At 46.5% G+C, this 16,167-nt stretch overlaps 1 protein-coding gene across 2 annotated transcripts in view; it reads right to left on the minus strand.

Annotated features, from left to right (window-relative positions):
* EXOC3L4 (exocyst complex component 3 like 4) overlaps nt 1-16,167 on the minus strand; it is a 161,188-nt gene that overhangs the window by 97,792 nt on the left and 47,229 nt on the right. For both annotated transcript variants that reach the window (XM_068254619.1, XM_068254618.1), the window contains exon 4: nt 196-316. In XM_068254619.1, the coding sequence (XP_068110720.1) occupies nt 196-316 (121 nt within the window). The remainder of the gene's footprint in view (nt 1-195; nt 317-16,167) is intronic.

Raw genomic sequence — 16,167 nt, forward strand, 5'->3', positions numbered from 1 at the left:
TTCCTGAAGTAAATTGCTTAGTGAATACTACATGCTTTATATCACTATGGTGATAACAGTAAATACTGCTCAGACTCATTATTAAAGACAGGGAATGAGCTTAGTGAATTGTGGCCAATATTTTATACCCTGGAAGAGTGAGAATACCACAGAGGATGTCGTAAGGCGTCAGTGCTATAAAACGCCAGCCGTTACCTGCAGCGCAGCCTCGTACGCTCTCTTTAGCTTTTCGAGGCTCTCTCCTTCCAGCGGAGGGTGGAGACTCGCGGCAGCTTTCATTTCCGGCTGAAGTTCGGGGCTGCCCATAAACTTCTCACTGTAAAAGGAAAACAGGCAATGGTGCTGGATTATTATTAATCATTTTCTTTGTGCTGATGTCACCTACAGTATTGTGCAAAGTGCAAAAAAGAATAGGGGGGCACAATACAAGTAAAACACATAACAAACATATGCGATTGTCTACAGAAAAACTCAAAAATGGTCAATAGGATGCTAATAAATCTGGTATGCAAATTGAATGCAAATTGGGGCAGCATCCAGAGCAGCTGCGGAAGCAGGAAATTTGGGCACCGCCAGTGGAGGAAGTTTGGGGCCGCCATAGGCGACCACTGAAATGGTGGTATTGAGGGGATATTTGGGGACCTGTGGTGCTGATAAATAGCAGGAGTTGGATCCAGCACCTTATGTTTATCGGGTGCCGCGGGCGCCCAAACTACCTCTCAATACCGCCATTTCAATGGTTGCCAATGGCGACACTCAAACTACCCCTCAATGCTGCTATTTCAGTGTCCGAAATGTTATGTTTTTGATTTTTTCCTTGTGGCAATTGAGGGGCAAAGTTTGGTGGGTGGGGGGATGGGGTGCTGGTGGTTAAAGTGAACCTCCAGAGTCCAGACTAAAAATCTACTCAGCAGCACTGAAAAGGCTTGGTGTTTCTTTAACAGTTTCACAGCATCAGAACTTTATTTTTCTTACCCAAGCCTCATTTTTAGCTACACAGAAGAAAACTGCCCGGGCATTTTGCCCCTGATGCTGTGCAAAGCATGATGGGATTTCTGATGTTGTTGTTCTCCATTCTGCTGTTTTGGCGCAAATTAAGCCTAGCGCACGCAACTCGGAGGGGTGATCAGGGACACAGGACAGCTGGAACTGTGTCTCATGCTCCCTGTCACCTCCTTTCAACCAAAAAGATGGCTGCCCCCATAAAAAAGATGGCTGCCCCCATGAATCACAAACATTTGCCTGTTCTTTTAAAACAGGGTGGGTAAGAGATTATATTACCTATCTATTTTAATTAACATAACTAATGTAACTTAATGATAGTATGTTTGTTTAGGCTGAAGTTCCCCTTTAAGGTTAGGTGTGGGGGCAGAGGTGTATCTACAAATCATTCATGGGGCACCCCAGCAAAACGTTGATGTGCCCCCCAATATTCACACCTCTTCCCTTGCCTCCCTTTGGGGCCCTTCACAGCCTGGGGGCCCATCTCACAAGGGGCATAAAACAAGTGTAGCCATAATGATCTTCACAACCATAACAAGTTAAGGCACAAAACACCTGATCTGGAGTATCAGAAAAATGGGAAGGTTAGATGTTTGGGCCCTCCCCACATCTCAGTCAGGGCTGAAACCCTCTAGACTGATTTTTTTTTAGCGTTTAGGGAACGGTTCAAACCGCTAGCGATTTCCCTAAAGCTCAGCTAATGTTAATGGATGGGCCAAATTCCACTGGAGCGATTGCGATTACCAAAATCACGAACGCAGGACATGCAGCATTTTTGAGAGTTAGCGTTTTGCGTTAGCGTTTCTGCCATTTAAAGTATATAAACGCTGGCGTAATCGCTCATGAATCTCTATACAGAGCGATTTTGCTAGCGTTTTTAAATGGCTGCACACTGTAAAAAAAAAAAAAAGTTAATTGAAAGGACCAATCAGAATTAAAAACCCTAGTTGCAAATCTCTACACAATCACTGGCAAAACGCTTACACTTTTTAAAATCGTTACCACAAGACAAATAACATTTATATCGCACTTTTCTCCTGGCGGACTCAAAGCGCCAGAGCTGCAGCCACTAGGGCGCGCTCTATAGGCAGTAGCAGTGTTAGGGAGACTTGCCTAAGGTCTCCTACTGAATAGGTGCTGGGTTACTGAACAGGCAGAGCCGAGATTGGAACCCCGGTCTCTTGTGTCAGAGGCGGAGCCCTTAACCACTACACCATCCAGCCACTCCCAAAATTGCCTGAAAACGCACATGGCATCGCTTACAAAACACTCATTAAAAACTCTAGCGATTGCGATGAGCAAGAACGCTCTGTAGTGGGTTCCGGCCCTCAGGGCAGGTGCTTCTCCTATGTAGTTATGCCCCTGCATGGGGGGGTTGGGGTTAGGCATAAACAAGGGTGTCTGTGTGGGGGGGAGGGAGGGGGGTTGTTTAGGCGGCCGGTAGGTAGGGTGTAAATTAAGGGAAAGGGGGGGGGGGGAGTTTCTGTGTGAAGCTAGGGTTAGGTTTAAAGAGGAACTCCAGCCTAAACAAGCATACTGTCATTAAGTTACATTAGTTATGTTAATTAAAATAGATAGGTAATATAATTTCTTACCCACCCTGTTTTAAAAGAACAGGCAAATGTTTGATTTAATGGAGGCATACATCTTTTTGGTTGAAAGGAGGTGACAGGGAGCATGAGACACAGTTCCAACTGTCCTGTGTCCTGAGCACCTCTCCCAGTTGCTAGGCAACGTGAATAACAACATAGGAAATCCCATCATGCTCTGCACAACAATAAGGGAAAAAAAGCCCGGGCTTTTTTTCTTTGATGGGTGGAGCTTAGCTAAAAATGCAGCTAAAAATGATGCTTTGGTAAGAAAAACAAAGTTCTGATGCTGTGAAACTGTTAAAGAAACACCAAGCCTTTTCAGTTCTGCTGAGTAGATTTTTAGTCTGGAGGTTCACTTTAAGTATAGTAAAATATCAGTATTTAATACCAATATTTTACGATCCTTCTTTTCACTTTACTAGTGGAATATCGATAAATTTACCAATATTCTACTATCAGGGTTTTCTGAATGCCCAAAATTCCTGGCGCCCTTTTATTACGTATGCACAGCTGCTACTTGGTTCACTTCCGAAGTGCATACATTTGCATAAACTTTGCATCAACCCAGAATAATAAGTTTCTCATTGACCATCCATACTGTTTAGCAATCTTATAGGAGATCATGCAGGAGAACAGAGGCGCCAAAAGGATAAAAGGAAGCTAAATGAGCTTAAAAAAAGCAAATTCTTGGTAAATAGAGGAGGTAGTGGTGGACTTACCTCCTCCAAGTAGACACACAACAGAGGTGCCTGGCTCTTAGTACTGACCACATACGGTATTGCTCCGTTATTATTGCCTGATGAAGCGGGATCAAACCTGTGAAACGCGTTGCATATTTGGAGCTCATAAATAAAATATACTGACTGTCTTTACTACAGTCGTTGTGTGTCTACTTGGAGGAGGTAAGTCCACCACTACCTCCTCTATTTACCAAGAATTTGGTTTTTCTAAGCTCATTTAGCTTCCTTTTATCCTTTTGACGCCTCTGTTCTCCTGCATAATATTGAGCCCACCCTGGGTGGAGGGTTGAACCCAGTTTTTCTCATCTACAGAAAGCGACTTCTTATTCCTGAGTGGGGTCAAGAAAATCTCCCCACCTGCCTTTACAGTGGTTGCCTAATGGTAACCCTGGTTTGTGAGTATTAATATTTACTCTATCTAGTAACCATTTACCAGTACATATTACACTATTAAGGTGGCCATACACTGGTCGATTTGCCATCAGATTCGACCAACAGACAGATCCCTATCTGATCGAATCTGATCAGAGAGGGATCGTATGGCTACCTTTACTGCAAACAGATTGTGAACCGATTTCAGCCTGAAACCGATCACAATCTGTTGTGGTGGTGGTGCTGCTGCTGCCGCTCCCCCCCCCCCCCCCCCCCGCCGCATACATTACCTGCTCCGCCGGCGCGACTCCCGGGTCTCTCTCCGCTCTTCTTCTCCGTCTCCGCTCTGGTTTCCGGCTCCAGCATGCTTCACTTCTTCCTGCCCGGCAGGAAGTTTAAACAGTAGAGCGCCCTCTACTGTTTAAACTTCCTGCCGGGCAGGAATAAGTGAAGGCATGCCGGAGACCAGAGCGGAGAAGAGCGGAGACGAGCGGGGGCAGTCGCGCCGGCGGAGCAGGTAATGTATGCGGGCTCTATTATTGCGTCGGTCGTCGGGCACTGGAACGCCGCTAGCGATGCGCTCTTCACCCGCAGGCGAACGATGGTAATTTTCCGCACGGCTCGATCGACGGGATCGGACGAAATGAATCGAAATTCGGCATGTAACGCGAACGATTGGCAGCAGATTCGATCCCAGTGATCGAATCTGCTGTCGAAACGGCGGTAAATCGGGCCAGTGTATGGCCAGCTTTAGGGCTCTTGATGTTCCTTATTTTAAATCTTATAGGAGAGATCGCTGTATCCAGCTACTATTGTTCTGACAGAAACTTCAAAGGATCCTGCAGGGCGGTGCCGCTAGTGTATCCTCTCCTGTTACTCAGCCAGGAACCAAACAGCAAGTCTGTACAGTGCTCATTTCTTAACCGGCTAGAGAAATAAATGATCTGTAAAGATTTAGGCAGCTGTTAAATGGCCATGTAACCTTAGAAAGGAACTGAAATCACTTTATTTACTGTATTTCTTCCTATGAGAGCCCAGTTAATAACTCACACAAAAAGTAGTGATGCTTATGTAAAAATGTATTTTTACCTTTAACCATTTCACGCCATGGGCTGAAGGGAACAAATGCGTATGCATACGAGCTCTTTGACAGAATAGCCGGACTTATATATACATCCTGTTTGGAAGAAAGGAGCACATATGCACGTCCCTACTGCAGGATTGTGGTTAAAATCAAATTTGCAGCTGTGGCCCCACCCCCTTTGTTCATTTCCAAATTTGTTGCATTTCCTTGGAAGTGTTTACAGTGACTACAGACCCGACATGAGAAAGATAAACAAACAGTACAACTTATGGGCAACCAGCACCATTTTATGGTAAGTTGGAAGAATAACATATGCTTTCACACTTGTAACTAAAAAATTATGAATTATTTTATTACAGTAGGAAATGGAGGTTCAACCAAGGAAAATGAGGGGAACTTGTGTCAGGTTTTTTTATTGTCTGGGACCCTGCTGAAGAGGTTTCACCTTACTTCCTGCCTCTTTGATAGTTGACATTATATTTGACGCTTCCCGTTTGTTAAGATTTTTTTTAATTTCCTGTTTAAGCCCCTTAAACAGGAAGTGAAGAGAAAACCCCCAGGGAGGCTCATGAAAACCAAGATTATGGTATCAAACTTTCCTTCCTTTAGCCAGAGCCAGGATAATAACTTGTAGCGCGAGTTCCACTAACCCTTCAGATACGATTGCGGCACAAGGGCCTCTTGAGATATTTCGAGCCCTGCAGGTATACGCGCTCTTGAGGGAAGTACGCCCTGCTCTCAAACGGCGCCCTTGTAGTGTTAAATTGATTCTCACATCAACTCCATTATCCTTTTGAGGTACGCCGGGCTGTCAGCGACGAGGAAGCCAGGCCAGTTGCCATGGTGACCACTCAGGGTTACGCTTTGGGTTTGACATGCAATAGGCCTCTTATCCAATGAAGTAGCGGCGCTTTCAAGGTTGTCCTGTATACCTTAGATACAGCGTCACACTGCTAAATGTACTTTTCCTCCCTGCAGTAGGCGATAAACGCTGAATACCTCGCCGTTCTGATTATAGGTGCGAGCAAAAGCACTTAATGCAACATGAGGCCCTTGTGTGGAATCCACCACAGACCAGAAGACGCGGCGGTCATGACACATTTCATTAAGTGCTTTCGAATATAAAAACCGCCCCTCCGTAGGACCAAAATATGTAACTTAGTTAATCCCTCTCTACAGTAACGGCAAAAAGAAAAGTGAGTGTGTTTATTAAAAGGGTATAAAGAAAAATGGTGGGAAAAGTGCTTCTGTCAGGATCTCCCAGCAATAGGTTGTCACATTTATAGAAAATGTGTACTCAACAGGGCGGGCCAAATACCCAGGTACAGGTTACTAATAAGCATCAAGTGATGGTGTACTTGTGTTTAAAACAACTTAAAGGGAACCTGAACCAAGTAAAAATATTTAAAATAAACACGTGATGTACATGCAAATGAATATTACATACTTACCTCGCCATCAGTTCCTCATATAAGCTCAACATTTCTTCTAACAACAATACCTTCCAATTCTGACAAGATTTTGTCAGAACTGAAATATAGCGGTTGCTGTCAGACTCAGTTATATAACAGTTGCTGTCAAGTATAACTGAAAAGGATAACTGATAAGCAAGGTAATGTCCATGATTCATTATGGATCAATCAGCGATAATACAGTTTAAAGCCTCATCTACACAGTACAATTTTTCCTCGGATCGACCACTGATCTGAAAAGAAATTGCATCGTGGGTAGACATCCAAATTGTTTCAGATCATTTTTGCAATAGATTTTGCATTGATAAGTACCCAAAATGTATTGCAAAATCTATTGCAATCTGATTGGACCGGTTGAAAATTATCTAATAGATCTGTCTAATAGATCCAATCTGACGGAAAATTGTACTGTGTAGATGAAGCTTAAAGAGAACCCGAGGTGGGTTTGAAGAATATTATCTGCATACAGAGGCTGGATCTGCCTATACAGCCCAGCCTCTGTTGCTATCCCAAACCCCCCTAAGGTCCCCCTGCACTCTGCAATCCCTCATAAATCACAGCCACGCTGCTGACAAACAGCTTGTCAGAGCTGGCTGTGTTTATCTCTATAGTGTCAGTCTGCTACTCTCCTCGCCTCCTGCAGAACTCCAGTCCCCGCCTGCATCCCTTCCCTCCCTGCTGATTGGAGGGAAGGGACGGGGGCAGGGACCGGAGTTATGCAGGAGGCAGGGGAGCAGCTGAGACTGACACTACAGATGTAAACACAGCCTCACAGCACGGCTGTGATTTATGAGGGATTGCGGAGTGCAGGGGGACCTTAGTGGGGTTTGGGATAGCAACAGAGGCTGGGCTGTATAGGCAGATCCAGCCTCTGTATGCAGATAACATTATTTAAACACACCTCAGGTTCTCTTTAAAGGGAACCTTAACTCAGAGGGATATGGATGTTTCCTTTTAAACAATACCAGTTGCTTGTCAGTCCTGCTGATCTCTTTGTTGCAGTAGTATCTGGATCTCACACCTGAAACAAGCACGCTGCTAATCCAGTCTGACTTCAGTCAGAGCACCTGATCTGCATGCTTGTTCAGGTAAAGTGACCAGATTTTTGTAGGCTCAACCTGGGACGGGGGGAATTTTTTTTTGGGGGGGGGGGGTGGGGCGGCGCGTCGCGCCGAAACATGTGGTGTCTGCAGCGCGCGCGAAAAATGGGCGTGGTCATGACATTCTATGGGCGGAGCTAACGTAATGATGCAACAGCGAGGCATAAGAAAGCAGTGTTTACGCCGTGATGTGGTCAACCGTGGATTCACATCATAGGTGTGCAGAAACTGTGTGATGATATTTAATAGTATGCCATAACCCCAAAGCAGCAAACACAGCCAACTATGACCATTAAATAATAAATGCAGCAACAGTTACCCCAGACACCACAAAATAAACGCAATGGGCAACATTTCAGCACAAAATAAACGCATTGCAGGCAACATTTCAGCACAAAATAAACGCATTGCGGGCAATATGTCAGCATAAAATAAACGCAATGCGGGCAAACATGTCAGTACAAAATAAACGCAATGGGGGCAAACATGTCAGTACAAATTAAACGCACTGCGGGCAAACATGTCAGTACAAGATAAACGCACTGCGGGCAAACATGTCAGTACAAGATAAACGCACTGCGGGCAAACATGTCAGTACAAGATAAACGCACTGCGGGCAAACATGTCAGTACAAGATAAACGCACTGCGGGCAAACATGTCAGTACAAGATAAACGCACTGCGGGCAAACATGTCAGTACAAGATAAACGCACTGCGGGCAAACATGTCAGTACAAGATAAACGCACTGCGGGCAAACATGTCAGTACAAGATGAACACAATTTGGGCAAACATGTCAGTACAAAATAAACGCACTGCGGGCAAACATGTCAGTACAAGATAAACGCACTGCGGGCAAACATGTCAGTACAAGATAAACGCACTGCGGGCAAACATGTCAGTACAAGATAAACGTACTGCGGGCAAACATGTCAGTACAAGATAAACGCACTGCGGGCAAACATGTCAGTACAAAATGAACACAATTTGGGCAAACATGTCAGTACAAAATGAACACAATTTGGGCAAACACTTCACCTGCAAGAAAAAGCATTTACTCACCTGGCAGAAGACGTCCCCTCACGCAGCCGGCCTCTGGTGTGTGCAGCTCCCCCTGGCCTGGATGATCTTCAATCTCCCGCTCAGCCTCTCACAGGCAGAGCAGGGCTACGGCAAGATGGCGTCCGGAGGCGGAGCCCTGTACTGCAGACACAAATAGTCTCCAGTACAGGGCTCCGCCTCCAGACGCCATCTTCCCGTAGCCCTGCTCTGCCTGTGCCTGCCGGAGGAGGACAATGCAGGCTGGAGCGGGGCTGCGGGGAATGAACTAGCGCAGCGTCTAGTAGACGCTGCGGCTAGTTCATTGTACGGTGGCCAGAGTCCCGAGGCCGGGACGTCCCGCTGCTAAAAGCGGGACGTTTCCCGGGACCTCATGCAGCCTGGGACAGCGCCCCCCGAAGGCGGGACGCGTCCCGGGTAAAGCGGGACGCATGGTCACCGTAGTTCAGGGGCTGTGGCTAAAAGTATTAGAGACACAGGATCAGCAGGAGAGTCAGGCAACTGGTATTATTTTAAAAGGAAAAATCCATATCCTTCTCAGGTTAGGTTCCCTTTAATGGGACTCCGAGCTCAAGATCAAAATGAAATTTGTACTCACCTTGGCCTTTTTGCAGCACGCCGTAGGTCGGGAGGTCCCACGACGGTGTCCTGGCTCTTCTCCCAGGCCTTCTCCCAGAGATGGCTGCCCGGCGGCCTCCGGGCGGCTCCAGCCGACACTGGCCCGAGTGGCACGCTCCTTCGAGGTGGCTGGATAGTGTAATGGTTAAGGGATCTGCCTCTGATACAGGCAACCAGGGTTCGAATCTCGGCTCTGCCTGTTCAGTAAGCCAGCACCTATTCAGTAGGAGACCTTGGGCAAGTCTCCCTAACACTACGACTGCCTATAGAGCGCGTCCCAGTGGCTGCAGCTCTGGCGCTTTAAATCCGCCAGGAGAAAAGCGCTATATAAATGTTCTGTGTTTGTTTCTTCCGCATACGTCACGTATGATTTATTTTACATCGCGCATGCGCCGTCTTGTCACGACGGTAGCCGTGATGACGCGAGGCGGCCGGCGTGTGAAGTCATACTTTACGTATGCGGAAGAAGGAGCGCGACACTCGGACCAGTGTCGCCTGGAGCTGCCCGGAAGCCGCCGGCCAGCCATCTCTGGGAGAAGGCCTGGGAGAAGAGCCAGGACGCCGTCGTGGGACCTCCCGACCTACGGCGTGCTGCAGAAAGCCCAAGGTGAGTACAAATTTCATTTTTATTTTGAGCTCGGAGTCCCTTTAACAATGTGCTGACCAGGAAGCTGTTATGGGGTAATAGCCATTTTCAAAATGGAGGACAGAGAATTCCATTCATCACAGTGGACAAACAGAACACGGGAGAGGAGAAAGAGAGTGATGAGTAGACTACACAGGAGGTAAGTATGACTTGTGTTGTGTATGTTTATTTTGACTTTTAATTTACAGTTCAGGTCTGCTTTAAAGAGACTCCGTAACAAAAATTGCATCCTGTTTTTTATCATCCTACAAGTTCCAAAAGCTATTCTAATGTGTTCTGGCTTACTGCAGCACTTTCTGCTATCACAGTCTCTGTAATAAATCAATGCATCTTTCCCTTGTCAGACTTGTCAGCCTGTGTCTGGAAGGATGCCAAGTTCTTCAGTGTTGTGGTTCTGCTACGAATTTCCCCTTCCAGGCCTCTCTCTGCACACTGCCTGTGTATTATTTAGATTAGAGCAGCTTCTCTCTTCTCTCTTATCTTTTACAAGCTGGATAAATCGTCCTCTGAGCTGGCTGGGCTTTCACATACTGAAGAATTACAGACAAGGGCAAAGCTGTTTGCAGGAGAAAAAAGAGCAGCCTGAAACTTCAGTGCATGAGAACTGCAGGGAGAAAGAAACACACAAATGATCTCTTGAGATTAAAAAGGAAGGGTGTATACAGCCTGCTTGTGTATGGTTGTATTTTCTATGTGTGGACATACAGTACATCAACCTACTTCCTGGTTTGGTGGCCATTTTGTTTGTTTATAAACAAACTTTTTAAAACTGTTTTTAACCACTTTTAATGCGGCGAGGAGCGGCGAAATTGTGACAGAGGGTAATAGGAGATGTCCTCTAACGCACTGGTATGTTTACTTTTGTGCGATTTTAACAATACAGATTCTCTTTAAATAGAGTGACCAGATTTTTGTGGGTCCAACCTGGGACGGGGGGGGGGGGCGCAGCGAAAAAAATGGGCGTGGCCATGACATTGTATGGGCGGAGCTAACGTAATGATGTAACAGCGAGGCATAAGAAAGCAGTGTTTTTACGCCATGATGTGGACAAACGAGACTTTGCATCATGGGTGTGCAGAAACTGTGTGATGCTAATAGTATACCATAACCACAAAGCAGCAAACATAGCCATCTATGACCATTAAATAATAAATGCAGTAACAGTTACCCCGGACACCAGAAAATAAACGCAATAGGCAACATGTCAGCACAAAATAACCGCAACGCGGGCAACATGTCAGTATAAAATAAATGCAATGCGGGCAAACATGTCAGTACAAAATAAATGCAATGCGGGCAAACATTTCACCAGAAAATAAACGCAATGCGGGCAATCATTTCACCAGAAAAGAAACGCAATGCGGGCAAACATGTCAGTACAAAATAAACACAATGCGGGCAAACATGTCAGTACAAAATAAACGCAATGCGGGCAACATGTCAGTACAAAATAAACGCAATGCGGGCAACATGTCAGTACAAAATAAACACAATGCGGGCAAACATGTCAGTACAAAATAAACACAATGCGGGCAACATGTCGGTACAAAATAAACGCAATGCGGGCAAACATTTCACCAGAAAAGACGTAATGCGGGCAAACATTTCACCAGAAAAGAAACGCAATGCGGGCAAACATTTCACCAGAAAAGAAACGCAATGCGGGCAAACATTTCACCAGAAAAGAAACGCACTGCGGGCAAACATTTCACCAGAAAAGAAACGCAATGCGGGCAAACATTTCACCAGAAAAGAAACGCAATGCGGGCAAACATTTCACCAGAAAAGAAACGCAATGCGGGCAAACATTTCACCAGAAAAGAAACGCACTGCGGGCAAACATTTCGCCAGAAAAGAAACAAATGCGGGCAAACATTTCACCAGAAAAGAAACAATGCGGGCAAACATTTCACCAGAAAAGAAGCAATGCGGGCAAACATTTCACCTGGAAAGAAACAATGCGGGCAAACATTTCACCTGGAAAAGAAACAATGCGGGCAAACATTTCACCAGAAAAGAAACAATACGGGCAAACATTTCACCTGGAAAGAAACAATGCGGACAAACATTTCACCTGGAAAAGAAAGCTTTTACTCACCTGGCAGAAGTCTCCGGCCTCTGGCGCGCTGCTCCTGGGACCGTCTTGCTTCTCCTGCAGTCTCCCGCGCTGACAGGGCTACGGCAAGATGGCGCCCGAAGCCCTGTACTGGAGACACAAATAGGTCTCCAGTACAGGGCTTCGGCAGCCATCTTGCCGTAGCCCTGCTCGCCTGCCGGTGTCGGAACAGACACCGGAAGAGGAGGCTGGAGCGGGGCTGCAGGCAATGAACTGGCACGGCGTCTACAGACGCCGCTGCCAGTTCATTGAGGAGAGAGTGGCCAGAGTCCCGAGGCCGGGACGTCCCGCTGCTGAAAGCGGGACGTTTCCAGGGACCTCATTAAGCCTGGGACAGCGGACCCCGAATCCGGGACATGTCCCGGGCAATCCGGGACGTCTGGACACTCTACTTTAAAACCAGGCCTTGATCAATAATGCATGACCACCTCAATATGTGCTTTGAAAAGTTGTTATCATTAATGTAGGGAGTGGAAGAGAGATAGGTTTGGCTACCTATACTGGGGTGGTGGTGGGGCAAACTAACTTGAAAGGGGAGGTGCTAACCTGGTTACCTATTCTGGGGAACCCTCTGTTTACTCATACTGGGAGTACCGCTACAGTACAGGCTGTTGCTCGTTATACTGGGGGAACTACATGAGGAACAAATGAGCCTTATAATTTTTGGGGGGCCCTATCAAAATTTTCTATGGGACCCCATGATCTCTCGCTCCGCCCCTGGCTGTCAGTTTGACAGTTAGTATAGGTGGCAGAGCCGGGACAAGGTCCTCCAGCACCCAAGGCTGAGACACCAAAGTGCGCCCCTCCATCCCTCCCACCCCAGCCATCACGCACTGATTGCTATTAGACTAAGAGGCGCCACAGGGCCCACAACCTCCCCAACACCTTTAAATCTAGTTATCTGGCATGCAGTCACTGCCATGTATCCCCTTTTCTTATTTCTTTCTGCTTCAAACACAATTAGGAATGACAGCTGAATGAATTATGCGCCCCCTCCTACACTGCGCCCTGAGGCTGGAGCCTCTCCAGCCTATGCCTCGGACCAGCCCTGATAGGTGGCACCTCTAAAGTAGTGTCAGTGTAGCTGATTAGGTAGAACATGTGTCCTAATTTGGGGCTTTGAAAAATGATTATTTTTACCGGTCCCTTTAGACATTTTAAGCTGGCTGCTCGTAAGAGTAAACATAAGATAATTATCTGAATACCATTAAGTTACGAAACGACTTGTGTAGCACTGATACATGTCAGAGCGGTGTGTTTATTAACGAAAGTGGAATATTAAGTAGTTCCTGCTTCGGGGAATAAACAGGCGCTGAATATTTAATCACATCTGGGACACGGCCATTAGGGGAGGGGCAATATTATCCCTCTAATCGCAGCAACCCCCTACAGATTGCTGTAGTAATATAAAGGAATAAAAAAAGTTTTACATTTTTATTTTTCATTTTTAGAAGCGACTTCGTGATGACTTCCAGGTCAGTATTAGTGGGGAGTCACCAAGGGTGGTGTCTACTACCATTAGGGCCCTTTTCCACTAGCAATCGCTAGCGTTTGCGCTAAACGCTAGCGATTGCGATTCAGCAATGTCCTTTGTTTTCCCGGCGATTGCGATTTTGCTATGCACTGCATGGCATAGCAAAATCGCAGCAATAATAGCTCTGCGGCGCGATCGCGCTTTTGTAAAATGTGAATCGCGGTAGTGGAAATAACCTACTTTGATTCCTATATTACTTAGCAAACCCTAGCGATTTTAAAATCGATAGCAATTTGTGATTTTGCGATTCAGCAATCGCAAGCGCCTCTAGTGGAAAAGGGCCCTTAGTCTAGCTGGTACATTAGGCACGTGCCTAGGTGCTAGTATTGCATGCTCTTGCCTATAGGCACCATTAATGGGGCAGCGCACCTGTGCTGAAAGGCTGTTATGCTATGATTATCAACTTCAGAGATTTAACCTTTTCACCTCCCCCAGCACAAGTATCTAGGTCCCTGTATTTACACAAATATAAACAAATACAAACACTTGGTTCTGTTTCTATTTTTAGAACACACTAACTCTGTATCTCCATCTTGTGGCCAAAAAGTAAAACCACATCCAAATACCCTATTATACACATTTCCATAGAAAAATGAAATACGTTTTCATTATTTTTAAAAACCCTTCGAGGTGAAATGGTTTCACCCAGGGCAAAGGATTTGGATGCGCCAACCTTTGCAATAAAATTGTGCAATGTCGCACATCTTTAAGGTGCATACACACTATGCGCGTTGTGGCGCCTCATAACGCAAGTTATAGTTGCTCGGCAACGCGGTGCATTGATCCCCCAATGGGCCCATTCACATGTGTGCGTTGCCATTGCAGTGCGTTGGGTGCCGTCATAAGAACATCAGCCGAGCTATGCGCTACCACACACCGCTCACATTTGCCCACTTTATGACTGCGCCATGGTAACATGCATCGTTATACGCACGTTATTGAAAGGAATGTGGGAATGTAGCTTTATACTAAATAGCAGGTAAGAAATGGCAGTGTATCCTCAAACCAGGCCTCAACTGAAATGACTACCAACAGAGGAATGGTCTACACTGTTTGTTTGGTATCTAGTTAGAGGTTGGGGTCCCTTTCATTATGGATACCTCATCGCGGTGGAAGGGTCCAGTAGGGAATACTTTGCATGCAAACTGTTTATGGAAGCAAACATCCTCCATTATGTTAATTTTGGTGCATGTGTTATGAATGCAAGTGGCTATAATTAGGCTCTGCACACCTATGCTGCTGGTCATTCAGATGCAGCCTGTCTTGGGAAGCGCTACTTCTCTCTGCTGTCTAAAAAATTGATACTAGATAGGTAGAAAAATAGACAGGTCAGCCGACACACAGATTGATACTTTGATAGAACGACTGACAGACAGACACACATTGTTTTTGCATCCTCCATTATGTTAATTTTGGTGCATGTGTTATGAATGCAAGTGGCTATAATTAGGCTCTGCACACCTATGCTGCTGGTCATTCAGATGCAGCCTGTCTTGGGAAGCGCTACTTCTCTCTGCTGTCTAAAAAATTGATACTAGATAGGTAGAAAAATAGACAGGTCAGCCGACACACAGATTGATACTTTGATAGAACGACTGACAGACAGACACACATTGTTTTTGTAGGGTGGTTATTTAATCACTCAAACGCAGAACATTTATATTGTGCTTTTCTCCTGGCGGACTCAAAGCGCCAGAGCTGCAGCCACTAGGATGCGCTCTATAGGCAGTAGCAGTGTTAGGGAGACTTGCCCAAGGTCTCCTACTGAATAGGTGCTGGCTTACTGAACAGGCAGAGCCGAGATTTGAACCCAGGTCTCCTTTGTCAGAGGCAGAGCCCTTAACCATTACACCTTTACACTATCCAGCCGCTGCGGCTGTCTCCGACCTGGGTCGGAACTACCTAAAGTGGGGGCCCTGGGCAAAAATCAATACGCTAAATAATACCCCCACCCCACACTCTCACCACTCTGGTCAGAATGCAGAATTGGATAACCCCACCCCGGTAGCATTACTAGGTGGCCCTCCCCCCCCCCCCCCCTGTACATGGATGATACACATGGAAAAGGAGGCTGCACATGGAATGGGAGGGAGGCTGCTGTACATGAATGTTACATATGTGTGAGGAGGCTGTACATGGAATGGGAGGGGCTGCTGTACATGGATGTTACACATGGAAGAGGGGGCTGCACATGGAATGGGAGGGGGCTGCTGTACATGGATGTTACACATGGAAGAGGGGGCTGCACATGGAATGGGAGGGGGCTGCTGTACATGGATGTTACACATGGAAGAGGGGGCTGCACAAGGAATGGGAGGGTGCTGCTGTACATGGATGATACTCATCGAAGAGGGGGCTACACATGGAATGGGAGGGAGCTGCTGTACATGGATGTTGAACATGGAATGGGAGGGGCCGGGGGTTGCTGTATATGGAAAATACACATGGAAGAGGGGGCTGCACATGGAATGGGAGAAGTGCTGCAGTACATGGATGTTGTACATGGAATGGGAGGGGCTGCTGTACATGGATGATACACATGGAATGGGAGGGGGCTGCTGTACATGGAGGATACACATGGAAGATGGGACTGCATGTGGAATGGGAAGGGGCTGCTGTACATGGATGATCCACATAGAAGGGGGGCTGCACATGGAATAGGAGGGGCGCTGCTGCACAAGAAATGGGAGTCACAAAATACTTGGCCTAGGCGGGCACAAAACGTATAAATCCTTTTCCTTGGAAGTCACCCAGTTTCCCCCTTTGGAACTGCCGGCCCTTCCTCCGCCCCCTGAGGAATCACAAGGCATGCTGGGACCTGCAGTGCACCAGA

Source organism: Hyperolius riggenbachi, chromosome 9 (genome assembly GCF_040937935.1).
Source record: "Hyperolius riggenbachi isolate aHypRig1 chromosome 9, aHypRig1.pri, whole genome shotgun sequence".
In the NCBI taxonomy this organism is placed as follows: Eukaryota; Metazoa; Chordata; class Amphibia; order Anura; family Hyperoliidae; genus Hyperolius; species Hyperolius riggenbachi.